The sequence below is a fragment of the Monodelphis domestica genome, chromosome 6, assembly GCF_027887165.1.
Source record: "Monodelphis domestica isolate mMonDom1 chromosome 6, mMonDom1.pri, whole genome shotgun sequence".
In the NCBI taxonomy this organism is placed as follows: domain Eukaryota; kingdom Metazoa; phylum Chordata; class Mammalia; order Didelphimorphia; family Didelphidae; genus Monodelphis; species Monodelphis domestica.
This window is the reverse complement of record NC_077232.1, coordinates 297449993-297477382: the sequence shown is the minus strand read 5'-3', so window position 1 is coordinate 297477382 and position 27390 is coordinate 297449993. Positions and strand designations below refer to the sequence as shown.

General features: G+C 41.9%; 1 protein-coding gene across 2 annotated transcripts in view; it reads left to right on the top strand.

Annotated features, from left to right (window-relative positions):
- The window catches only part of PURG (purine rich element binding protein G), a 37857-nt gene that overhangs the window by 2168 nt on the left and 8299 nt on the right, over positions 1 to 27390 (top strand). Inside the window, exon 2 of one of the 2 annotated variants that reach the window (XM_007495568.3) lies at positions 2 to 865. In XM_007495568.3, the coding sequence (XP_007495630.2) occupies positions 8 to 865 (858 nt within the window). In that variant the 5' untranslated portion in view covers positions 2 to 7. Of the gene's footprint in view, position 1; positions 26816 to 27390 lie in introns of those variants that run through there. The other variant, XM_007495567.3, reaches the window with a different exon arrangement.

The window sequence follows — 27390 nt, the reverse complement described above, 5'->3', positions numbered from 1 at the left end:
GCTAAAGATGGAAAGAGCTGGGAAAGGAGGAGGAGGCAGGAATGCAGGAGGGGGTTCTGGTGTCAGCAGAAGCAGCCTTTATCCCCAGGCCCAGCAGCAGTCCCAGTGTCCACACTACCCACCACCTGCAGGCACTGCTGTCTGCCAAACTGGGGCCACTGTGGAAATCCAGGAGCTGGCCTCAAAGCGGGTAGACATCCAAAAGAAGAGGTTCTACCTTGATGTCAAGCAGAGTCCCCGTGGCAGGTTCCTCAAGATTGCTGAGGTCTGGATAGGCAGAGGACGTCAGGACAATATCCGTAAGAGCAAACTGACCCTCTCGCTGTCTGTGGCAGCAGAGCTGAAGGAGTGCCTCGGGGATTTCATTGAGCACTATGCCCACCTGGGCCTGAAAGCCCACCGGCCAGAACATGGCCACGACCAAGAACATGATGCCAGGAGGCGACCACAGTCCTCAGCACCATCCCCCCCAGCCTCTGTAGTATCCGAAGAACACCCTCACAGTGTGCTCAAGACAGACTACATTGAAAGAGACAATAGGAAATACTATCTAGACCTGAAGGAAAACCAGCGGGGCCGCTTCCTCAGGATAAGACAGACTCTGACCCGAGGCCCTGGAGGCATGGGTTACTTTGGTCACACCTTGGGCCAAGAACAAACAATCGTCCTCCCAGCCCAAGGAATGATTGAGTTCAGAGATGCCTTGGTCCAACTCATTGAAGACTATGGTAATGGTGACTTGGAAGAACCACACAGAGGTGGGGAAGAGGAACCCCTGGAGCTCCCCGAGGGCACATCCTTCAGGGTGGACAACAAGAGGTTCTACTTTGATGTGGGCTCCAATCGCTATGGGGTTTTCCTCAAGGTAAGTGAAGTGAGACCCCCTTACCGTAACACAGTCACTGTTCCATACAAAGCATGGACGAGGTTTGGGGAGAATTTTATCAAGTACGAAGAGGAGATGAGGAGAATTTGCAACAGCCATAAAGAACAGAGGATGGATGTCAGAAGGGACAGTGGTGAAGAACAAGAAGGTCTCGACTAGAGCCCCAGTGACCCATCTGTCTGTCCTCCGTCTGTTGTGATTTAGAGAAGCATTCCTTCCTTTGAGGCCCCCCCTTTCCCATTACAGCTCCGGTCCCTTCACTTTCAGGAATCCAGTTGTCCTAGTTACACTACATAGAACCCAGTAGAAGCCTCCCTGGGAGGTCGTGGGGGAATTCCAGCCTTCCTAAAGCTGCATCATTAGCAGCTTCAAGCACTCAAGACTTAACCCAGGCAGGTCAGCCCAGTGGTGACATTCTAACCTTTAGGATTAGAGGCGAGGTTTGCGTTGATTGCACTATTACCCAATCCCAAGAAGATACCTGAGCCTACTGTAGAAGGCTGGACTTTCTACCTGACAGGTTTCCCAAAGGAGAAGTTAGTGAAAAGCTGCTAGGATCAAGTGTAGGGAATCTGCCACCAGAACAATACTGGACTACCCGTCGTCTGCATTGATGCTCACAAGCAAATGTAGAAATCTTAAAACATTTCATTGGCTACTGAATCTGAAATGTTCATACCATACAAGGGTAGAAATCTTGGGAGCCACCCAACTCCTTAGGAAGATCACTGACATACCCTAATTGGATGAGTAAAAATGCCATGGTGTTTTGTGATTACATCATTGAAGAGCCTCCATGCCCTTGACATGCACCACCACAAAGCCATGGGAGAAGGATAAAGTAGGATCCAAGTGGGTAGAGATCAGCCCAGTAGTTAGTTACAGGACGGATGTCATAGAAGGATGCCCTTCTGTGGGGACTGGAATTTGAGATGGATATTTTAATGGTTTTTCTGAATTTTGAAAACTATTTTTATATCCTTGTTGAGTGAGGGGGAGGGGAAAAGGTGAGGGAGACTCCATCTAGTGGCTTTGCGGTGGGAATGTTGTCATGGAGCATGTTCTCCAGACCTGAGAAGATTAAGGCTTTTCTTCTCAGATGTTAGCTGACATTAACGGTGGCAAGTGAAGATCATTTAGGCTTCTCCTTAGAAAGAGTAGTTAAGGGTTGTAACAGATAGATACAGAAATACACCGTAATTACGGACTTGAGTAGCACCTTTATGATTCAGCTGATAAGGCTGTCTCAACACTTCCAATAGAAACGTGTAATGTACAGACTGGCTACAGCCAGAAAGAGGATTTTCCAGACTGTGTCATGGTGGGAGAAAGTTATTTAAAGCTTGGTTGTAGGCACATTTCAAAACAAAAAATAGGTGCTTTTTCTAAAAGGTTTTCTTTACAGAAGATCTATCTTTTTATCTGTTTTTAATATTAATTTCTAGAAAGCCCCAGCAATTTTTCATCACCTAATTGGTTGTTTTTTTTTTCCAACAAGTGAGCACAATACACGCGTGCTCCAGCCAACTTTCTTCTAATTGAATGAAATTTCATCTCTCGCACTGCATTTTCCTGTGAATGAAATGATTGCCCTTCATCTTGGCTTTATTCTGCTCCCACATCGCCTAAGAGTCAAACACTGATTTCAGTCCCCAAAAGCTGCTCTCCGGGATCTTTGTGAGAGCTGCTTACAGGGGCTGAGGACAGAGCATGGCCCTTAGCATCTGTTGTTTTTAAAAGTCTAAAATATTTTACAAAAAAAGTTTTGCACTAAAGTTGCTCCAGAATGCACTTCAGTAAGATTGATCAGAAAATGTCACGGTCCTGATGGAAAGAGGAGATTACAGAGGGTGATGGCTCCTTTCTGTGACCCAGCAGCACTTTAGGCACTAGGGCTTAGGGACAGATATGGTCTATTGCAAGGGAACCTTCCTGAGCTCATTGCATGTCACTGGACCATCTGGATCTCTTCGAGGGTAACAATAGCCCATTGGGCTCCTGACACATGTGGTAGGGGTCGAGGCACTCCAAGAAGCAAGGCTGTTTTCAAGAAGTCGCAAATGTGAGTAGAAAGATTCTGTGACTTTGCTTAAAGTCCAGTGCCGTACACTTGGACCCCTGGCTACACAAGGCCCCTTGCCGGTGGGACGACCACCATGTTACATTGCAAGCTCCCACTGCTGGGGGTGACCTGGCCCAGTGGGCATTCCTACCTAAAGTCGTCTCTTTCAATGTTCCAGTCTAAAGCGTGTGGCGTCAGTCGATAGTCAATGCTTCCTCTCTTGGTTTTTTTAGTCTGATACAGAGGAAGCATCCGTGCCCCAATGCAAATGCTTGTAACCAGTGTTCGTGTTGGCATCGTTTTGCACCAGGTTTTTCTTTAGAATAATTATATAATGGATTAGTTAAGCGAATAACATTCTCACATGGATACATACTATACGAGAAAAAAATCATCTGAGAGCTTTCAGTTGGACTGATGAGTTTTAACTGTTGTGGTCTAGTTATAGCCAACCTGTTGAATATTCTGTAAACTAAATAATGTGTATAACTTTAACCCTTTTATTTCTTTTTCCCATGACTTATACTTCTTTTTAAAATGAAGGGAAATGGTGTTTTTGTAAGGAAGACATCCAGGAAGTCACTAGCCATAGGCTGACAAAATCCAACTCAGAATTTAGATACTAAGGCACCTATGGCCATGCATCTCCTAAAACGAGCTATTATTTTTGCATGTGCAATACACATTTTATTTATTGTCATTTATCATTTTACATGGAGTTGTGCAAAAGAAGGGGAACCCCTGCCTTGCGGACAGTCAGTTCTAAAGGTGCCTGGATTTTAGGGGCACAGAAGCGCATTTATGTTTATAACCTGCTGCATTTACTCTTTTTCAAAACCAAAACCACTTGTTCTCTGTGCATTCCTAAAGCACTTGATATTTGCACATTGGAATCCAAGGAGAAAAAATTCAAAATGTAATAAAAACATGAGTGGATAGGACTAAATTTGGAAACAGTTCCTACCCACTTATGGCAATGGCATGCTCCCAGTGGTCACTTGCCTGCAGAAGGAGGAGCATTGCCATATCCAGAAGTATTCCACTTCAGGTGGGTTTCAAATTGTTTTCATTGTTTAAACCCCAAACTTCCGTGTCCCTTAAACTTGAGTAAAACACAAGCTTATTTGCACTAAAGAATGTGGCCAAAAATGAAATTAAAACTAGGACAGGGTCGAGACAAGGAATTGGAACCTCTTGAAAAAATTGGTTCTTTGGGAAAATTTCACATTCGCACCCCCACCTCTATTTTGAAACTGTATGGTCCAGGCAGAAATGTTTGCCAGTTCACTAATTTAATAATTTAATAATGATGATAATGCACTTTACCTTTTGTATATAATATGTACATTGCTGCTGCCTGATGGGTGGAATGTGCTTTGGTAAATATATCTAGTCAGTATCTATGTAGAGTGTTCTTTTGCATGTAGATGTTTTCTTAGAGATATTGTACTCACTAGAACCCAGTGAATTGGTGTTATAGAGGAGAACAGAAAAAAAAGAAAGAAAGAAAATTAGAAATCTCAGAATCATTTATAGTGAACTTTCAAGTAAGCTTCACATCTGTATTCATCAAGGCCTAGATTCAATAAAAACAAATTCTTACTTGGTTTAGTAGTATAACATTGCTCATTAAGGATTCCCTCCAAATTCGTTTTGGTGGTTTTCTTTAAGCCATCCTAGTGCTGATGGTAATTCCAAGTCAGGCTGTCCTTTTTCCCCCTTCTGGTCCATGCAAAGTGCAAAGTCCATGGCAATGGTACTATTGATCATAACCAGAGGGGATTGTGGAAAGGTACTCTGGGTGCTTTGTTAGGATCTTAAAGTTTGTTCATCTAGCCTGGCAGTGTCCAGAAAATAGATTCTCACTCAGTAAACTGAAGAAATGAGTGGGCATGTTCAAGAAGCCCAAAAAGCAGACCTTTGATTGGCCAAAATCCATCCCAGATTGTTATAAATTGGCACAAGTTGGACCTTGCTTCAGCTCCCAGCACTGGGAAACCCCAGGGCACCCTTCCATTTTGATTTCTGTGTGAGATGGATGACTGAAATATGGAATAATTGTAACTCAACAGCTATGTATGTTTCCAAGAAAGAAACAGTGTTCCTTCTTGGAGTGCTGATGTTTGTTATATGTGTGTATATAAGTACATATTTATGAATAGGCATACTATTTTCAACTCTATTTCTATGTGTTTATATTGTAGTTTTGCAAATTTTTCAGTGAAACAATCAATTTAGCTGAGCTGCACAATTTAAAGATGAAGAAAGACAGAGATACTTCATTTTTAGGGGGGGAAACAGCTTTATATCACTAAAGGTCATGCATATGTCATTTTCCATCTCTTTAAAATTCTTTTGTAGTTTATTTGTAATTTGGGGGAGGGGAGGAAATAGGACTCCTTTTGGCATTTGGAAAAAGGAACCCAGTGGTTTTCTAAAAACAATTTTTAGTGAGTTTTTTTAAAACTAAATCTCCACATATCTTTCATAGGAAATACAGTTTTAAAACCCTTTTCCTAGCTTTATAAATGAGGGTTTGCTGTAGCTCCCCACACTGTTCCAAGTCTGTATTTATATGCTAAAAAACTGTGAATATTTGGCAGGATAAAATCATTTCAAGATCCAAAATAAACCAGAGTTTTAAACTGGCTTCATACCTACACAATTCAACAAAACCAAGAAAGTTCTATTCCCCGTTTGTCACTGCCAGAACAAAATAATTGCACCCTTTTTCAAAGCATATTTACACATTACTTGAATATGTGAGGAGAAACCAAAGGGCTGTAGGGATAAAGAATGCATCCAAGTATCTGGATTGTAGAGAGATGTCAAGGAAGGAATGTCAGAGCTGGGGAGCGAGGGAAAGGGGACATGGAGAGGATGCTGACTTGGTGCTGGACATCCTTTGGTGCCAGAACATTTCTTGATGAAATGATTCTCCCCTCTCTCACTCTTATTATGTCATTATAGTGTAGGAGACCCCTTTGGTGTAGGGAAAGAGGAGCACACACGGGCCAATCCCCAGCATCTACTCAATTCCTGATTCCTACGTCTGACTTAGACTACAAGATACAGAATTGTTCCTTCTCATTTGATGGGGCTTTATTACCATCGAAATCATCTCTATTTTAGATGCACTATCTTCAGGAGCATTTCCATTTTTTTTATCATTGGTATAGTTGAAATATAGCTAAGATGTTGATCCTGTCTACACTGTACTTTTGCACATGTGTGAAATTGGCTATGTATTCCCTAATTTTTTTCCTAATAATTTTTCAAAAGAAAAGCACGTATATAAAAGTATTTAGAAAAAGTACTTGTATAAATACCAGGACTTGTGTTCTCCATTTAAAAGTACTCAAGGAATCTTGTTATTTCTGCCCAAATCACTCATTCACCATTTTTTATCATCATCCCTAAATGATATCACTCAGAAAATGGTTGAGGCTGAATCAGAGAGAATTTAGCCCTCCCCTGCTTTAGATCTCTACATGTAATTAGCCCCATGCTGTAGGCTTTACATCATATTAAGAGACTCTCCATTTTTATCACTGAGACTGTTCACACATTTCAGTCTTCTCTGATTCTTTATGACCCCACTTGGGGGTTTTCTTATTAAAGATACTGGAATGGTTTGCCATTTCCTTCCAGCTCATTTTATAAATAAGGAAAATGAGGCCAGCAGGGTTAAGTGACTCACCCAGGGTCCCACAGCTAAGACGTATCTGCGGTCAGTTTTGAACTGAGGAAGAGGAGTCTTCCTAACTCCAGGCCTGGAGCACTGGGCACTTTGACACCACCTAGCTACCCCATCACTGAGACTACTAAGTCAGAATTATCTTTCATCACCAGCAGAAGGCCTCACCAGGCCAACTGTTACTATCTATAAAAGCCAATCCAGGTGGCTTTCCTGGATGCTTTCAATTTACCAACACAAGGACTCTAGACATTGCGATTTTTTTCCAGTCATTTCTTCAATACTAAACATTTGCATAGCCCCTAAGCACTTTGTTCACAAGAATCCTGTGATGTGATATATATCATGCTACAAGTATTAGCACCCCTCTTTTATAGATAACAGGAGCCTTGAAGATAAGGGACTAGTCAACAAGTCCCCCAGGGAGTAAGAATCTGAGACGGGACCTAAATCCAGATCACTCTTCTCACTCCTTCTAGGCCTTGCTAACTTCCTGTGTCCAACATAGATGAAGAGTTACTGGTCTGTACTTGGGTCTAGTAAATAAGTATCCCAGCATCCATTCAGAACAACGTCTCTGTAAGGTGGGCCTAGAATTTGAGAATACATCACCGTATTCATAGAAAATGAAATGGCATCGAAATTTCACAAAAATCTATCAAACTCTTTATAATTTAAAGAAAGGAAGCAAATGCCTTTTTTCCCCTTAAGATGTTAAAATACTTCTGTAGTTATGAGCAAGATGTCCTTTTTTGTGAAATAAGAGCATGTTAGAAGACAAATAATACTTCCAGAAAGGCAGCCATGGAATAGTTATCAGTATGCTAGATTTTGAGGCTTAGGATATGAGTTCAAATCCTGGATCTCTCAATTCCCTGTATGACCTGAGGCAAGTCACTGATCCTCAAAAAAAGGAAGGGAGGGACTTTTGGCTTTGCTAGGCCTGAGTTTCCTCCTCTGTAAAACTTGAGAATTCAACAAGATGTTATATAAAGTGTCTCCTGGCTCCACTGAGTAATGTCTATTCTGAGGGCTTTCTGATTCAGTAGTCCCATGACCTCTCCAAGTTCTTCAGACTTGATGAAAGTAGAGGAAATAAGACAATCCCAAGCGACCTAAGCCATGTGTTTGGCAATAAAGCAGACAAGTCAAGATCCAAAAGGATCCCAACAGGTGAGGCCATTGACCCAAATCTCATAAAATGCTGTTCAGCAGGAGTGAACTTGATCAAGTCTTCCATTTGGATACAAAAAATTAATTCCGTATGGACAATGGGTTATTCCGGAAAGGGTCTGGAAGCTTAGAAGGACTAGCAGCTCAGAACCAGGCAGTACTAGGATGTGCCCAGATAGCCACAAAAGAAAGCCATATGACTTCAGCCTACCTTAGGAGAGACAGGACTTTTAGACATGGAAAGGTGACAGTCCTTCTGCCCTCTGCCCTGAAACATTCATTTCTTTTTTTTTTTAAACCCTTACCTTCCATCTTGGAGTCAATACTGTGTATTGGCTCCAAAGCAGAAGAGTGGTAAGGGCTAGGCAATGGGGGTCAAGTGACTTGCCCAGGGTCATACAGCTGGGAAGTGTCTGAGGCCAGATTTGAACCGAGGACCTCCTGTCTCTAGGCCTGGCTCTCAATCCACAGAGCTACCCAGATGCCCCCGAAACATTCATTTCTGAGCACCACAGTTTAACAAAAATGTTGAAAAGCTAGGGAGTCTCCAAAGGAAGATATCCAGGATAGAGAAAGGTCTGCGTCCATGTCAAATGAAGAACAGTTGAGGGCATTGGGGGTATTTAGCTTGGAAAAGAGAAGATGCAAAGAGATCACTCACTGAAGGGCCATTGTGTGGAAGAAGGGTAGAATTTGGCCCACTTGGCCCCAGGAGCAGTGAAGGGAAGATGAAGCTGAATGTCTGGACAAACCTATCCCAGATAGCTGTCCAAAGTGGCTTGGGTTGTCTCAGAAGGTGAACTCCTTATCCTTGGAGGCTGAACCTGTCAGGTAGCTTATGGCAATTCCTTATATCCAACCAAGACCTTATATAACCATCCAAGGCAGGTTGGACCAGGGTCACTGATGTTCCTTCCCACTCACAGATTCTCTACGTGGGTGATTCCTCATTGCTAAAGGAGCTATATGAAAGAGGGAAAATTCACTTTCATGGGAAAACTACTTAAATATAGGCCAGTGGAAACTTTCTGGGAATGCTTACTTTCTTAATTTGGAAGGATTTTTCATAGTGATATTGGTTTTTTGATGCTTCATATGCTGATTATTTCCTCAAAAAAATCATTCCTATAGGCTATAGGAGTAACTTCTATAGGTTCTCTACTTGGTGTTCAAGATTGGTCAGTCTTTGTTTCTTACTTCAACACTCATCAAGCTTGGCTCTCATTTTTCATCGTTCTCTGGGAAAACATAGAAATGAAGATAATGCTGCAAAATGAGTTTGAATGGTATTTAGGATCAAAACTTCCCAATTGAATAGGACTGGAAGGAAATGACCTCTGTTGGTTTTGTACTGGGATAATATCATAAATCTGAAAAAGCAAGCTGCTAAGATTAGCGCTTCTTGGTTGTGGCCACCAAAAATGATCAAGATGTTGTGTGGCCTTAAGAAGGACAGAGCTCCCAGGATTAGGGAGGTGACCTTAACCACATCTGGAATTCTGTGTTCAGCTTTGGAAGCCATAGTTTGTGCAGAGTCTTCATAATCCAGAGGAGCCCAACAGGATGGAAAAGAGCTTTTGTATTTCTTTATCTTTCTCCCCATTCTCTTAATGCCTCCCTGGGTCACCCATTTATTTGGGGGAGTTAGTCCCCATTTTGCACTGATGCCCTCCCTTCTCAGTTTCATTGTCCATCCAACTTCCTCTCCTTCCCCTTACTCCTACAGGCTAGGCTGTCCATCTTTAGCAGACAAAGCAATTTTGGTTTGGAACATTTGCAGGAACTTCCCCTGGGATGTTGGGATTGTTCTTCATATGCCTCAGGGTAGAGGAGCAGCAACCACCCTGAAGACATTTCTCCATCCTGGTTAAAGAAAACCACTCTTCTAAAGGACCATCCAAGTCAGAAAGATATGGACAAACATTCGCATTTAGATAACATTTCCAGAATACTTCTTTCTTTTGCTCATAAAATGTTTTCCTCTGATGCTGAACATTCTCCTCCCTCCTTTCTTTTTGACAGCATCCTGAAACAGGTCCTCATCAATTTTAAAACTGGTAGGCCAGGCTTCCCTGTCAGACTCCTGGATATAGCTTTTGATTCATACTGCTCAGTCTTGAATTTTGTATCCATCCACATTTTGCTCTGCCTCTTGTGAGTTCTTCTATCCTCCCTCCCCTTTTTTATTTAAGGATTCTTTCCATAGCCTTCCATAGATGTAAAACAAGACTGCCTTTTCTCTTTCTCCTGCCATTTTTTTATGATGTAATCTTTTATATTCAGGTCTAAATCTTAAAAGCATTTAAGTAACCTTTCTAGGGACAACTAGGTGGCTCTGTGGATTGAGAGCCAGGCCTAGAGATGGGAGGTCCTGGGTTCCCATCTAGCCTTGGATACCTCACCATATGGCCCTGGACAAGTCATTTAACCTCCATTGCCTATCCCTTACTGTTCTTCTGCTTTCGAAGGAATACATAGTACTGATTCTAAGATGGAAGGTAAGGGTTTAAAAATAACTTTAATAAATAACTTTTCTGTTCAGATAGTAGGAACAGTTATAATAACTGAGGCTCAAAAGAGTTAATAGATATAAAGCACTTTGACAACTTTAAAGGACTCATGTCTATAATCATTATCATGGTAGAGTCATGGAGACCTCAGAAATGGAATCCTCCTCTAATACTTTGACTCTTGGCCCATCAAGAGGCTACAACAGCTCTAGAAAGGGTTGGGTCAGCTTTAGGAACAGGCCAGCCACAGTGTAGAAAATTGAGTTCAGCCCTCTTCTAAGAGCCTCACATGAGAAGGTAAGAAATGGACCTCATCTTCCCCAAAGGCAGGGCAGGTTCCATTTAAGTTTTATCATCTTACAAAAATCCATATTTCTATTCTTAATATTTTTATTTAAGAAGCATGGTATCAACACGCTCTTTGGGATCTAGTTGTTAGAAATTATATTCCAACATCTTCATTGACCCTTGTTGGTACTCTCTTAAGTCTGTGCATATTCCTGATGAGTCAGAGCTGACCAAATGAATAAATGCATCCATCCATGAAAATGCCACATTTGAGTGTGTTCATGAACTCTCCCCAGCCCAGAGCCTGCTACTCTGTATGACTGTTACCCTCCTACTCCAAATGATGTCTTTAGGTTTAAAAAGACTTCATAGACTAAAGAATCTGCCCATCACTGGGGATACTAAATATCAGAGGACCTAGAAACCCCTACGGTTTTCTCTTTTTTCCCTAACCTTCTGTTTTAGAAGTATTACTAAGTGTTGGTTTTAAAGCAGAAGAGCTATAAGGGTTCGGTAGTGGGGGTTAAGTAAGCTGCTCAGGGTCACCCAGGTAGGAAGTGTCTGGAGCCAGAATTGAACCCGGCCCCTCCTGCTCCAGGGTTGGGACTGTCTCCACTGGGCTACAGAGCTGTCCCAGCACCTAAGGTTTTCATAACCTGTCTTGAAGGCTGACATTTATCGGTAGTTTTAAGCTGTTTCTCCACCAAGGGAAACCTGTAACTCATTAGGACTCATTGTTTTACGCTATGGAGTTCAATTCGGGCTGTATGCTAAAATACAAGCACGTGTTTTATGGCGGGTGTTCATTCTTTGGAGCGGTTAGACTCTGTTATGGTAAAAGACTTAATGGCTAAGATATAACCTGACTGATTGACCAACTGGCGTCCAGAAAGAAAAAAGTAAATGGAAACTTTCTGTACCCAAAAGGTTCAAAGGACATAGGATTCAAATGTCATGTTTCTGCCGAGAGTAATGAAAGGTGCCTTCCAGAGGGAGTCTCCTGTTCACCACATTGAATGCCGTTCATGTAGGGCCCCTCGTCGGAGACTTCTGGCTGGGTGCAGACGGATAAGTGGGCACCAAACGCCCTTCCCTCTCGAGGTTCTGTAATTCTTTTAAAAGAACTTATCTCAGTGGCAAAAAGCCCTTGCGTCAGCATAAGAGGACCTGGGTTCAATTCCTGGCTTTGCAACTTACTGCCTATGTGGCCTGGGCAAGTCATTTAGCAGCTCTGGGCCCCAGTCCCCTTATCGATATAATTAGGGGGCAGCCTGGAGGTCTCTTCCAGTTCTCTGTGGGTGATCCTTTTCACCTTTTTTTCTCGAGCATAGTAACATACCTACAAATTATAACTCTAATTTAGATGCGGCAATTCAGATAAAAGCTCTGTAAGTCTGATATTTGCACGGACATAATTATGTGGGTGGACCTTGCTGGATTGGTGAGCCAAAGTACAAACTGAAGTACCCACAACAGCAGAATAAAATCAGTGTGTGGGGTGGGGGAAACAACAGCATGTGCAGAAGGAAGGCCCAGAGCTATTTCTGCTCCACAGGAGGCAGCCTGCACTGCTTTTCTTTTCCACTTTTCTTTCATCTCTGCGGTCACTTGATTGCAATTTAGTTCCCTGTGCGCATCCTCCGTTTTGGGGCTGCGGTTTGATATGCTGTAGACTTTAAGAGGGCCTACCGAGGCTGGTAGAGCCACGAATCCCAACATCATCCTGCCAGAGGGGCAGCCCCAGGGCCTGCACCAGAGACCTGCTTGTACAAGCCTGTGTCCCTCTCTGCCAACCTGGTGGTTGCCCTAATTGAGCTCAAGGCGTTGGTTTGAAGCCACTCCATTTGTTCTCTCTCATAATAGCTTCCTTTCCCATTACCCAGACCTCCAGCAAGCAGATCATACCTTTTGCTCAGAGCCCTGCTAAGAGCCCGGGTGTATTGCCCCAGTTCAGCTGGCTCTTTTTAGATCATGTCCCTGCTCTGACCCCAGAAGGCCAGAGGACCAGGGCTGTTACTCCCTCAGACAGGCTGTCCAAGTTCATTTGGTTCCCTTTCTCCTTCCCCTTCCCTCTTCTTCTTTCCCCACCAGAAGGTTGAAGGAAATGAAAAGTGTTTAACTTGGAAACAGGGATGGGCCTCTTTGTCCTCTAACTTCCCTTCTTGGTGAATTAGCCAAAGGCAAAGCTCGGCCCGGGCAGTATCCCCCATGGCTCCCACATGGCTGGTTTTTAATAAAGGCTTTTTCATTTCCTTAGCCGTATGTGCCATGTACAGGTTAGTGCATACAGATGGAGCCTTCCTAGGCAAGGAAACCACTCAGCAAATATAATGCCCTTTTCTTCTAGGTTTTCTGACAGAACATTCAGGTCTTAACTGAGCCCACAAGTTTAAGTTGAAATGGTTTCCCTGGCAGCCATTCAGCCACCCCGTCCCCAGTCCTCAGGCCAGTGCCTGGTGCATACACAGTAGGTACTGAGACCGTCCATCTCCTGAACACTGGTGCTTTTGACCAGCATCTCCGGACTCCATCTCCTGTAGTCCCAGTATTCAGTGTCTTCTTTTTCATTGGCTTCATACCCACCCCACTTGATTTGAGTGTTTTGGGTGATTTTTCCTCTTCTTAGTATTTCAGCTTCCCCAGCCTCATTGGTCATATTTCTCAGTTTGCCTCCCCTGCCATCCAGTCTTAAAGATGCTGATCCATTCATGTTTTGTGGACATGTTCTTCTGTCTCAATGTGAACTTAGGACTACAAAGTAACTACATTTACTTAAATTGAATTTGTCTATAATAAAAGGAGGTGTGATTCTGGTGTCATCAGGATGGAGGCTGCTAGAGATCCCAGATTCCCTTGGATTCCTGTCATTTTGGTGCTCTCCATCTCCCAACAGTACTTGGAATTCTGAAATGGATATGGGATCCCATCAGCAGAGATTCTACTGGGCTGTACACACAAAACACAAAATGGGCCCAGGTTAGCAATGTGGTCACCATTTGACTCAGTGTTCCAGAATGCCTCAAGACTATATATTGTCCGGGGTTCAGGTTTTTTTCTAATATATTATGGAGGGAATTGATAGATTCTCTACGATTTAATAGGCCCGTGTTTGCTGAACTCTTCCACAATTTCTTCCTGAATCAGACTGAGCTTTATACAGCTTTGTGGGGAGTATACTGCTCAAGCTTTGCATAGAAAAGGCTTATCAATCACAAATAAAAAATGGCATTTCCCAAGTGTCACCAAACAACCCCACCTCCCCCAATCGGAGGTAAAATCTTCAAGACTTTTCCCCTAATGTTTCATATGAGGAAAGCCCTAGTGACAGTGTTGGGGCAGAGGGCCCAACCATGTTCACTCCACAAAGACAGCAAAGTGAAGCCACTGTTATTAAATCAGTTAACTCGTGTTGCCCAGCCTGAAAGTTATTTACTGGATTTCAGCTCAATGAGTCATTAACCATCCCACCAGTTTATCATGGGTTTCAAAGTATTTGTGATAATTCCTGTTTTAGACATTATGAAAACATTGAGTACTCCACGAATCCTTCTAGGAAAATAGTATGGAATTTATTTAAAACAATCTATGAGAAAAGGCAGCAACATGGCTTATGGGCTAGATAACTGGCTTAAGCATCCAGAAGAATTAAATTCTGGTCCTTCCTCTGACACCTCCTAGTATGTAACCCTCCCTGGGCAAATCTCAGGTCATTTCTTGGTGTTTGAGTCTGTAAGCGCCTGAGCTGCTGTTCTGCAAGAGTGGAGGGAATTCTTCCCTAGGATCTCTTAAAATGTGTGAAATCACAGCTCTGCCCCAAATCTGCAAGTTCTGAAAAATTCTTCGTGGTTTTTCTAAGATACTGTAAATCTGACATTTTCCTTTGGGGATGAGATCAGTATCCTGGTATTTTTCCTGTGGGTGGTCTTTCTTTGTTCAATTTGTTTTTCAAATTCATTATCCTTTGGTTCCGGAAAAAAAAAAAACAACCCTAAATTCCTAAGGTACTAAGTAGTAAAGGTACTAAAAAGCACCTTAGAAGTTATCACGGCAAACCCCTTCATTTTACAGATGAGAAAACTGAGGCCCAGAGAGATGTGACAGAGGCAAGTTCCAAGACCAGGTCCTCTTGTTCCCAATTTAGCCAACTTTCCAGGCTGGGCAAAGTAGTTTGTCCAAAAACATTAGTATTTCTGCTGTATTCCATTTTTTTTTTCTTTTTAAACAAATCAAATGAGAGAACATATAATATTCTCTAAAGGCCAGCTATTACCAACAATTTCCAAATTAGTATGCTGTATGCTTGTAGGTGCCTAATAAGTGATTGTTGATGGATGAGTCTTGTGGAAAGTATAGACATTCTACTTGTTACTCCATTAGAATTAGTTTGCATTTTTCCCATAATATTCATTTTTGTAAGTGAATAATCTTGTAGAGAGAAACCCCAAATCATATATCCAAATAAATAAATGATAAATCCTATGCTTTCATCTGTATTCCAACTCCAACAATTCTTTCGCTAGATGTGAAGAGCATTCTTCTTCATTAGTCCCTCAGAATTGTCCTGGATCATTGTACTGCTATTAGTAGCAAAGTCATAACATTTGATCATTCCAAAATATTGCTGCTACTGTGTACAATGTTTTCCTGGTTCTGCTTATTTCACTGTGCATCAGTTCACATAGGTCTTTCTAGCTCTTTTTGAAAACATCCTGTTCATCATTTCTCATAACACAATAGTATTGCATCACCATCATATACCACAATTTGTTCAGCCATTCCTCAGTGGACAGACGTCCCCTCAATTTCCATTCTTTGCCACCACAAAAGGAGCAGCTATAAATGTTTTTGTACAAGTGGGTCCTTCCCCATTTAAAAAATTATTTTTTATTTCTTTGGGATACAGACCCAGTAGTAGTATTACTAGATCAAAGTATGCATTGTTTTTAGCCTTTGGGGCATAATTCCAAATTGCCCTCCAGAATGGTTGGATCAGTTCAGAGCTCCACCAACAATGCATCAGTGTCCCCATTTTGCCACATCCCCTCCAACATTTACCATTCTCCTTTATGGACATATTGGCCAATCTGATAGATGTGAGTTGTAGTTTGGAATTTTTTGATTTGAAAAAATTCTACCAGTCAAAAGATGGTGGAGGGATGGGAGGCAGGGTTTGCCTGAACAGCAGTTTAATGAAAAAATCTGGGGGATTAAATGGACAAAGAGATCCCGTGGCATCTAGATGCAGCCCAACACCCATAAAGACCAAACAGTGTTATATTTAGAGAATCCAGAAAGGAAAGTGGCAGTCTCAGTGTACTCCAGACCTTACTAGACAACTGTAGGATGTTGGCAGATGTGAATATGTCCAGAAACAGGTGACCAGAGTAATGAAGGACCTGAAGACCAAGGCATGCAAGGGTCACTGGGAAAAAATGCTAACTTTGGGCCCACAGAAGAAGAGGCATAGGGGGATCAAGCTAGCTGGCTGTTATGGGGGTGGGAAGGAAATCAAGCTCCCTCTTCCTGGCTCTAGCAAGGCAGAGAACCTTCCCTACTCAAGCCCTGCAAAAATGCAGTGGGGTGGGCTGCCTCAGGAAGTAGTGGGCTCTGCTCCTCTCCAATTGTTCACAATTCTGTCACTGTAATTCCTTCCTGCACTGCCTGGGGTGCTCTGTATATGACTCTGTGATTGGGCACAAGATTTATACACGGTCCCATTTTTCATATTCTAAAAGATGTGCAAAATGATGGTGATCCTTTTTTATATAAACGCCATATTTAGTCTGCAGTCTTCAAATCTTTACTGCTGGTCACACCTATATAATATCATGCCAGCTGCCACCTAATTCAAAATTTAGCTTACAAGACCTCTTGTACTATAGAAACACTCATCTATTTTTTCCCAGTGAAATAAATGGCCACAATTCAGCCCTCAAAGAAGACTCTTTTGTTTGAATTTCCTGTTAATAAAGGCAGCCAATACTGGATGGGACATGTTTCATTAGGGCAAGCATACAGAAACATGGCAGTACTATTGTCAAACTTGAATTGCAAAAGGAATCAAATAAATGAAGGATTACACTTCTCTAAATAAAAATTTTGCAACTAATTATTAATTCACTAGTTTCCAATACTTTCTAACAAGATCCATAGTGTGGCATACTATATAAAGACACAACCTCAGTCAGAAAGGCCTGTGTTCAAATCCAGCTACATGCCCCTAGACAAGTGACTTGACTTGTCTGTATTTTAACCAACTTTCTTTTGGGATTTTGGGGGAGTTTTCGCACATGCTTGCAAACAAACATTTTAAACATTCTTTTTAAAAATAATTTTGAATTCCAAATTTTCTCCCTCCCTTTGTCCCCTCTACCTTCCTTGAGAAGGTAAGCAATTTGCTGTAATTATACATGTGCAGTCATGCAAAACACATCCATATTAGCCATGAAAGCAACTCTCCTAAGAAGAGGTTCTTAACCAGTTTTGTGTCCTGCTCCCTCTAGCAGGCCAGTCAAGTCAACAAATTGGATTTATTAAATGCCTACTATGTACCAAGCACTATACTAAGCATTCGGTGAGACCTATGAACCCTTCTCAAAGTATTTTTAAATGCATAAAATCCATAGAAAAGAAAACCAAATATTTTTAAATAAAGCTGTTATCAAAATATTGATAAACTAGTTCACTGACTTCAGCTTAAGATTCTCTGCATCTAAGTGGCAGAGAAAGTAACAGCCTACATTGGTAGAGGGAGAATCCTCACTGGGAGTTCCCTATGTCAATGAAGTCACCAGTCCAATCCATAGTTTTTTTCTGAGATTTTTCATCTATTTTATTTCTATGATATAGCAAGTCGCTTTGAAATCAGAGGACTTGGGCTCAAATATTGGCTTCAAAACCTTTCTCCTTACTGAAGCCCAAAGCAAACCTCTTTGTTGAAAACAGACAATAAATGTCACTCACTCTGTAAAGGGAAAAGACAGCCCATCACCTTCCCCAGTGAACATAACAGCCACTGAGACTGATCTATTGTCAGAAAGGCTCTTTCTATCTAAGGATAGAATCAGTGATGCACACTCCTTGGCCTTCCACCAGCCTTAACTTTGTTGGTGGAGCCTCCAAGGATGCACAGTCAATTTACAAGCATAATTAAGAACCTAAGTGGAGGTGACAAACATTATGCTAAGCGCTAAGAAGACAAGAGACAGCCATGAAATGGGTCCTGACCTCAGGAGCTCCCACCCTATAGGAGAAACAACTTATACACATACAAGTATACAGAGAAAAAGAATAAAGACCAGTGAAGACCCTTTCCAACTCCGGAATCATTGTAATCTGTCTACAATGCTGAACCAGCCACACCATACACCAGCATCAATTTAGATTGCCATTTTTCTTCACTATAAAGAAAATGAATGGGATATTCAGGCAAAATGATGGGTATATTTTAAATTGTCTAATAGAATAATGCAAAGAGGCATCCAAAGCTGCCTCTTGAAGCTGTGTATTGATAAAATGGGGATGTATGCCTCCTAGCAGTGTTCAACATTGTCATTAAGAACCTCCCAACACTGAAAATGAAAGAGCTTCTCCCAACTGATCGTGAGGTCCTCCCATCTCGGAGCTTTTTGGTGGGTGACATTGTGCCGACTCCATCAAGATTACCAACCCAACAGAGCTCCCAAAGGAGACTTGAAGTTTGAGGTAAATATCCACATAGGAAAAAGAAAAACCAAGCAGTTGAAAAATGTCCATTATCCCAACTTGGAAATGCTACTGAATGGACAGCCTCTAGAGTTCATAAGTGCGGCAGACTCTACAGGTGAACAGCAGGAAGACCCAGGATCAAAGAGGAAGCGAAAAGCAGTCTTTGCCCTGGGGGAAGGGGGTTGCTATATTTCTTTTTTTTTTAAAAAGAGCAATAAGGGCTAAACAACGGGGGGTCAAGTGACTTGCCCAGGGTTATCTCAGTGACATTGGATGTCATGGAATCCTGCCCTTTCCAATAATTGAAATAGAAAACCATTTAAAAGGCCATGAACCAGGCCTAGAGATAGGAGATCCCAGGTTCAAATCTGACCTCAGACACTTCCCAGCTGTGTTACCTTGGGCAAGTCACTTGACCCCCATTGCCTAGCCCTTCCCACTCTTCTACCTTAGAACCAATGTTCTAAGACTGAAGGTAGGAGTTTTTTAAAAAAGGCCAGGCTCCTCAAGCTGTAACACATTACAAACCCAACATGTTTGAAAGGAGTGACTCTGATGTTGCCATTGAAGAAATGTTTGCCAGGAAAAGAGATGGATGCGTACAGATCCAAAGCAACCCAGGGGCGTCCACATGCACTCTTGGTCTCCATGGCACATCACGAGAAGTAGGGGAATGAGCCCAGCATATTACATGGACACCTGGGGCAGATTCACGGGAGAGTTTGGACAAAACTTGTCCTGGATGGCTGGCAGGAGAGCCCACAGATAGGATCACAAAACTGTTGTGGAGAAAGGGGACCAGAGAAGTACTGTGGGCTATTCTACATGTATGGTTTTCAGGAGTCCGTTTGCTTTTGACAAGCTTCTGTTGTCCATCAGTTCTAATGCCAACATCCCCAGAGACACCCATTCATAACACAGTGCATGGACATTAACTAGATCCATGTATGTATCTGCAGTCTCATTGTACCTCCTTCTATCCTTACATCTCTTTAACAGAAAGGAGAAACCCTGGTAAACCCTGGCTAAATCTACTAAAAAAGACAGAATTTCATTGTGAATATTATGGTCCTCCATATCAAACATATCAATGTCACTAGTCCTTCTCATTGCCACAGAACAGGTTTTATTCACCAGAGCAGATTCCTAGCCTCATTTTAGCCTTCAGAGATAGGAAATCGATGCTATTTGTCATGAGCATTGCAGTGTTAGAGCCAGGCACTGGCATTGCTAATCATCCCAAGCATATCAAACACCCCTACCAACAAATGCTTTTCCTGTGCAAGGAAGACAGCCCTCTGTGCTATAGAAGACTTTCCCCAGACTCTGATTCCGTTGGGTGTGAGGATTGCTTTCCTGGCCAGGGGCTGCATTGGGGGGCATGAAAAAGCTTGTCAAGGAAGGACAGGAAATACTTGGGAAATTACTCTTGGAGTACTATCATGTTGAAATTAGTCCATTTGCTTTCTTCTGCACAGGCCAGGGGTTCTATTCTATTCTCAACCTCAGTAACTTCCTCTGAAATGTCATGAAGATTCGGTAGCATGAGACTATTTAACTGGCACCTGTGTCTATATTTTTATTTTCTAAGATACTAAAGTGATTGATTAGGCCCAGTTTAACCTGATTCCTTTGTGGCAGTGTAGCTATTCTCCAAGCCGCAAGGTTATGAGGCACTGCTTTTATTGTTCTATACAAGTATTGCACTTCAGAGAAGAATATTGTCACCCCTCATGATCTCTTGCCTTGATTAGAGTAGCAGCCTTCAAACTGGCCTACTCTGGCTTCTCTCCTCTCTGGTCCATGTTTCATAGAACCCCCAAAACAATCTTTCTAATGTACATCTCTAGTCCCATTCCTCCCCATTGACATGTTCCTCTAAGGCCCTCTGGAGCACAGCTGTGACCTTTCTTTCCAGCCTTATTTCTCTCCAAACTCAATCATTCATCCTGGGCTACAGCTGACCAAACTCTTAAGCTGGTCTCTGATCTTCTTCTTCCTCAGTACAAAGCACCCCCATGCCTGGAGAGCACTCTCCACATCTCCCATCTGTTAATGTTGACTGGCTTCTAATCCTTCAAAGACCAGCTTAAATGCTATCTTCTCAATGAAGCCTGCCCTTCTTCCTTCCTTCTCCCAGCCCCATCCCTACATATTAGCTCTGCCTCCTTTGCCCTGTCATGCAAACTTAACTTATTCTTTGTGGTGTCTGCCTTGCCACTCAGTCAGATTTAAATTAAAAACTATACTTTTTAATTGTATATCCAAAGCGCCTAGAACCTTGCAGGCACTATTAGTGTGTCTGCCACCAAATCCAAATGTTGCTCATGTGAAAGAAGTAATCTTTGGTATGTTCTCAGAAGGAATGCTGCTGGATCGATCCTCAGCACATGGCAGCCCTCTCCAGCCATGGAATCAGTAGGCCTGGCTTGAAAACTATGGACTTCACTTAAATCCAGTGAAGCCTCCTGCCCATACACCCTCTGTTTGCAAAATACTTACTAATGCCAATAAGAACTTGATGAAAAAGGGACCTTTCGTTTTTGTCCTGTTCCCTAGTTTTTAAGATTCATTCAATGAAGTGACATTTTATCATCCTTTGTTCCCATTCTTGGGCTTCATTCCCGGATGTCCTATGACTATATTCTCGTCGTAACTTGCATAGACTGTGTCTATGTAAATGCTTGTGTAGGAAGACTAAGAATCAATGTCTTCAAAAACCTATTGGCTTGATTTCCAATTTTAAGAAGGAACTGTTAAGAGTTAAGGGGCTGACCTTGCATCTTACACCCTTGTTTTATTTATTTATTATATCTAATCTGCTTAGAGTTTGAAAGAGAGCAAGAGTACAAAAGCTAGCTTAATGCATAATCAGATTGCTAAAAATTGGCTAGCTATAAGCCATTATGAAAAAAAGAGGTCTTTCATGAAACTCTTATGTCAAAATATTCAAAAAGCTTGCCAAAACAGCTCGTAATGATGCTTTTCAGGCCTTACAGGGATGCAGGAGCTAAATTAAGGATTGAATAATCACAGTAGCAAAGATCCTTAAATGTTATGAAAAACTGTTGGTTTTTGAAAGTTGTAATTATTTTCTGGTAATTTATCTTATGCTAGATTTGTAAAATTGTAGTTCAGTGATGTTTAAAAAAGGAATGTGTAAACCACCTACTTGTCATTGCACATATAAGAGAAATGTAGCATGAGCACTGTGGCACCTTGGTTAAGGAACATGTAATTGCTGTTCCCGTTTCTTCCTTCCTCCCCAGGAGCCCTTCTGCCCAAACCCCCAATCAAGGCTGGCCTTGGGTGATGGTAGTGGTAGTGGTGGTGGAGAGGGGAGTCTGTGTGTATGTATATGTGTTCTGGGTATGCCCCATTGTGGGGCCAGTCTTCTCCATTCCCTGAAAGATTGCACATCCTTTTGCTGTTAGCACCAAGATGTTTCTCCCTTTTTATATGTCCCTACCTTCACTCTCATCCCATTTTTTTAGCATTTGCCCTGGCAGATATTTAAAATTCATCCTTTGGCCATGAGAAAAGATCTGGAATAGTCGCTTCCTGGAGTCTGACTTGAATAACTTGCTGGGAAGAGAATCTCCAAACATGCATTTCTGTAGCTTCTATTTGTTGTAACTGAGTGGATGGTAACTAGTCAGCCTCAGTTTACCCTGAACTCTGGGGCCATCAAGACAACCAAGCCCACAGGTCTGGTTCAGAAGGAAAGCCCAGTAAAACCAAAGAACCATAAAGACCCTGGTGGGAACTGGAACAGTCTAGGGTGATGGATAATAGGCCCTGTGTTTTATGGTGGGAAATGACAAATCTAAGTTTTAAAATAGAAGATTTTTTTGGAGGGGGAGGGGGCACGGCTTTGTTGTGATACCATGGCTGATGATGCTGAAAACTGGTATCAGTATTGAATAAGCAAGGCTGAGATCGTCATTGAGATTCTGCACACACCGTTGCAATAAAAAGCATTCGTCGTGCCTGCAATTAGACATTTAATGTCGCTTTTCTCTGGGCTTTCTCATTTAAGATGATACATTCATTTCAGATGATAAAACATTCCCACAGGTCATTCATTCAAATGAATGGAATGATGGCCCAGATGGCAACAGCAGAAAACGTTTGCTTTTCCATGCAAGGGTACGGATGGAGCGAGCTCCTCCTCTAGATACCCTCATCCTTCCAGAAATCTCTTGGAGAGTTACAATCCCATCAGGTTTTAAACTGTCCAGTATTTTACATAACTTTAATGTGGGCCAAAAGTTCAAATGAAATAAGAACCTCCAAAGCTATGCTAGTCTGATATGTAGATGCCCTCCAGACTGCTAATTTGATTGTTTAGTTTCTTATTAAGCCTTAAAATGCTCTTCGAGTTTAAAAAAAAAATGAAATGAATTACCAGGAAGAAAAGGCACTTTCTCTTGGCCTGGAACACATCTAGATTCGACTGAGGTATTCTTTATTCTTTGATAGCTTTATCATATTTTCTATTTTTCTAAAGCCACTTTATAGAAGCACATGGCCAGCTAAAACTTCTAGGTATAATACAAATTGATTGTGTAGGCCTTCCTTTGTAGGTAGCTATTGGAAGTGTGTGTGTCAAGTAGAGAGATGGGAGTTTGGGGGGACTTACTGACTATCAGAGAGGAAAATGCTGAAAATTCAATGGCATCTCATCACTTTAACCCTTTTTAGATTGTTTGCTAAGAAAAAATAAATTCAGTAATGGAAAAATTATGATATCCTGTCTTTAGCTGCTCACCAAATAGTAGGGCTGTCAAACTAGCCCAGCCTAATGACATTTTCACTCCCATTGAGGTTTTCTTTCAGTGTTAAGCCTAAAGCATTAACCACTGAGCTGTATTTTCCACCAAGCCCAAAACAGGCACGCATTTTGAGTTGTAGACTCCCAGCCAGCACTGCTGAGCTACAGCAGGAGCGAGTGGGCGGCAGTTTCTGTCAAGGTCATGCTAAGGAAATTAGGCAGGTGCCCATGAGATGAATTTGTATGAGATTGGCTTCATTCAAGGAGAACATGGAGGCATTTGTTTGCTTCCCCCTTCCATAAAAACTCCTCTTCTTTCCAGAAGGAACAGTTAACTTTTAGCCAAGAATTTTCTTGCTGGAAGAATGGCTCAAAAGAACAAAATTTGATTGTCCCTTGATTCTCCTCTGGTTGTGGTCATTTAAAAAAAGTTATCATTAATGGCTAAGAAAACAACATTCATTGCCTGTGACTCTTCCCTTATCTGGTAGTCATCTTTCAGCACTTCTTCACTCCACTATTAAAAGGGAAAACCATATTGTAGTCACTGGCTTTAGTAAATGACACTGAAATTAGTCAATTTTATCACAAAGGAGCCTGCCTATTACCCAGAAGGCAAATTCATTGGCTTCTGGCTCCATTTTGTTTGGTAGCAACATTCTTTGTGTAATGCTTCTGGTTCCTTTTGGAGGGGCTAGCCAAAGGTGTAAAGCCACAGCGTGATCGATATTTATTGTAAACCTATGGAATTCTTTGTGATGCTAACCAAAACTCCTCAGACATCTGTGATGGCTCCCATGTTCCTTAGGAACTTTTGTCTATTGTTTATTTGTTGTGAAGGTTTGGGTCCAAAAAGAACTTAAATAATGACAAGAACCAAATGATGTGTTATGCTAGAGAAACGATGAAGAAATATTGTTAACTTGGGTATGAAGTCGATTTTGTTTTCATGCAATGTATTTCACTATGTAGTTAGGACCTAAGAATGCATCTGCCCTGTAACTTCACACTCTTTCCCAACAAGTCCTGTTCTGTCCCAAAAATTATAGTGTAGATGCAGAATTCACATACACATACCTGCCTAAGGTATAGTCAGTCCTCTCTTGGTGTGCAAATATATTCTGCTTGGCATTTTTCTTTGTGACTGGAGTATATACCCATCTGTACTCATAGAGGCAGCATGCTACAATGGGGAAAAAAGCCCAGGATTTGGACTAAGAGTTTGAATCATGTTGCTGCCACTTACTAGCTATGACCTCAAGCAAGGCACTGAACCTCCCAAGGTCTCAGTTTCCACATCTGCTAAGTAAGAGAATGGGCTTCTGTGTCCTTTAAGGTTCCTTCCAACTCTAAATCTATGATCTTATATCAGTTCCAATCTTAAAATATGTTGAAACTGGCCTGGACAGAAGTACCAAGTCAAGGCTTCACACAAGATTTCTTGGCAGAAATTTTATCAATAAAATTAAGTATAAGTTGTCAGAGCCCGCTGTTAATTTATATTACTCTCTTTAAAATACTACACCCTCCTTTAACTCACTGTTTCTAAGCTGAATAAAATGACCACAGCCTTTCTAGAAAAGAAGAACTCAGCAGAATAACTGTGTCCTGGCTCAGGTCTCTTACTATTCAGTTTTAAAGACCTTCGATGAGAAAAAGGAACCAAAGTTGATTATACCCCCATTCCAACTTTGCCTATAGTTTTCCCCAAGAAAAGGCAAGTTGATTGGCTCTGTTGACATTGAGTTTGGCCGTGATCACCGATCACAGGCCTTGTCTACCATGCCAAAGTAGCCTGGGCCAGAGGGAATTGTTTTATTCCATTTTTGTTTTCCTACCAAATATTTCAGCTTTCAAATGGATACCTAGCAGTGCAGAGGTAGAGAGGGATACAGATATGAAAACACTTTATGGAAGAAGTCTGTAAATATAGGACCTGACAGTCCAAAGAGGAATGAAATCATTTGAGGCATCCCGTCTGGAAAGGGACATCTCTACCCTGGGATTCTTCTAGTTGCCAGTTCTCAGCTCTCACATACAATAAATCCAGGTTCTCTTTGATCAGTGACTGTGTTGTACTAGATAGAAAATGCATCAGTTGCCTTGTCTTGTTTTTACTTGGCTCTAGACATTGTTCTGCCCCCATTTCCCTAGTCTACGTGTTTCAGTGATGCTTGTGAACAGTTAGGTCCTCAAACTCTGTGGTGCTATTTACTCCTTCCATACCCAATGGTGCTTTTGTGGATGCTAACTGTGTACTTGTGGAACAGAGCTTGAAATTTAAAATTCTCTCATTTATCTGTTTGTATGATGTAAAACAAAATGACAAACTTGAATTTGTTTCAGCGTATCATTGACAATCAAATACAGTGGGGTGTGTGTGTGTGTGTGTGTGTGAAAGAGAGAGAGAGAGAGAGAGAGAGAGAGAGAGAGAGAGAGAGAGAGAGAGAGAGAGAGAGAGAGAGAGAGAGAGAGAGAGAGATCTGGGAGGGTTGGATTGCTTTTTTCAGAAAGCAGCTCAGATCCAATATAAAGGTAGGGCCTTCATCTCAGCAAGAGATTGGCCCAGGTTTGAGTTCCTTCTTCTTCCTGAGAATACTTCAGGGTGAGCCCTTTGCAAAGTCCTTTAGTCTGATTGGCCTTAAGGGTGCAACCTGATTTACCCCCTGAATCTTGGAACAGTGATCCTTCAGATTGGGAAACAAGCTAGGGAAGAGAAGAGCACATCTGAAGCCTTTGGAACAGCAGGAACCCTTCCCCAAAGTGGCCTCTGTTGGGGTGGCAGCACAAGGTGATTGCTCTTTGACATGAGGGATGCCCTAAGTTGATCCATCTAAAAGATGGCAAGAAAAATAACCAAGAAAGACCCATGAAGATTTTATGTCAGTGTAGAAAAACCCACAGGGTCAGGATGCCTAGGTGTGGCAGCACCCACACAGGTACACTATAGGCAGGGGCAGTCCCCAAATAAGCAAGGGGATGGTGGAATGATTTGTGCACTGACTTGTAACATTTCACCTGACCTCAGAGTGATCTTCAGAACAAAATGAGGACTGACATTTAAGTGATGCACCAGATACAGCCAAAACAAAATAAAAATGCAGAGAATTGGTCAGGAAAATCCATGGAAAGCATATCCCCAAAGTGTTATAGTCCTTTCCTTAGAGTGGTCTAAAAAAACCACAAACAGAACTGTGAGGAGCCATAACCAGTAAGAGCCTGCCCACTTGCATCAAAACAGAAAAGATCAAGAGAAACAATGGATTTCTTTCTCTGACTCAGGCTTTTAAAAATGAGAAATCCAGAGTGTCTAATCATCACCCTCCTAAAGGCATTTTATTTCCACTGTTTTATCAGCATTGAGCATGGGTGCAAGAGTGCATATAAGCACACATACACAATGATAGAAGATCAAAGGACTGATAAAAAATTGTAGCTTACCTATAGAAGATAATTCCACTAGCCAGATGAAAAACAGAGATTGTGGGTGGTCACCTTAATGCAACATCAAATCTGCTCCTAGGGGTTATTGGAGAACACATGAGCTGCTTTTGGGCAGGGGGAGGGGAATTAAATCAATATAGATCGCTATCTATATATCCAGATTTGTATCTAATTGAAATGGAATCATTTACCCCTGCTGTCAACCAAATTCACTTATTCTTGTTCTTCACAATATTTGTCCTGTCACAATAAATTTGCTTACTTGTGTAGTCAAGCAATGTGGGTCGTTCATTTATTTTATATTTTTATAAAAGTATCTTTCAAGGAAATAATCTGGAAGGCTGCATCCCAATCTCAACTATAATTAGTGGAATTTCTGATCTCGGATGCTCACTTTTAAGTGTGAACCATGCCCCTCTGCTCAAGCCTGCTGGATTCAGTCTCATTGGAGTGTCTCAGTGCCTTGTGTCCTGACTCAGTCTTTCCCTCAGGGAAATCAGAATTTCCTCCTGTGTAGGTCTCTCCAAAAAAAAAAGAAAGAAAAAGCCTCTCAGCTTCCATGAAAACACTCAAACAGAACATCAAATAATAGGAATGGAACCCAAGAATGCCACAAAGGACTCATATTAATGTTCTCCAGTGGGTTCCACCTTCCTCAAGGGCCTATATCACCCCACAAGTGTCAGGCCCAACCAAAGCATGGGTCTAGGTTGCTCCTTTACAACCCAGCTTCTCTCTGAGAAAGGGGAGGGACAGGATGGAGGGACAGAACTTGCCAAGAAATTCAGTTCATTATCAGGTGGTGGCAGGGAGGGCATGTCCCCCTTCTTTCTCTAGTGAGAAAGGCTT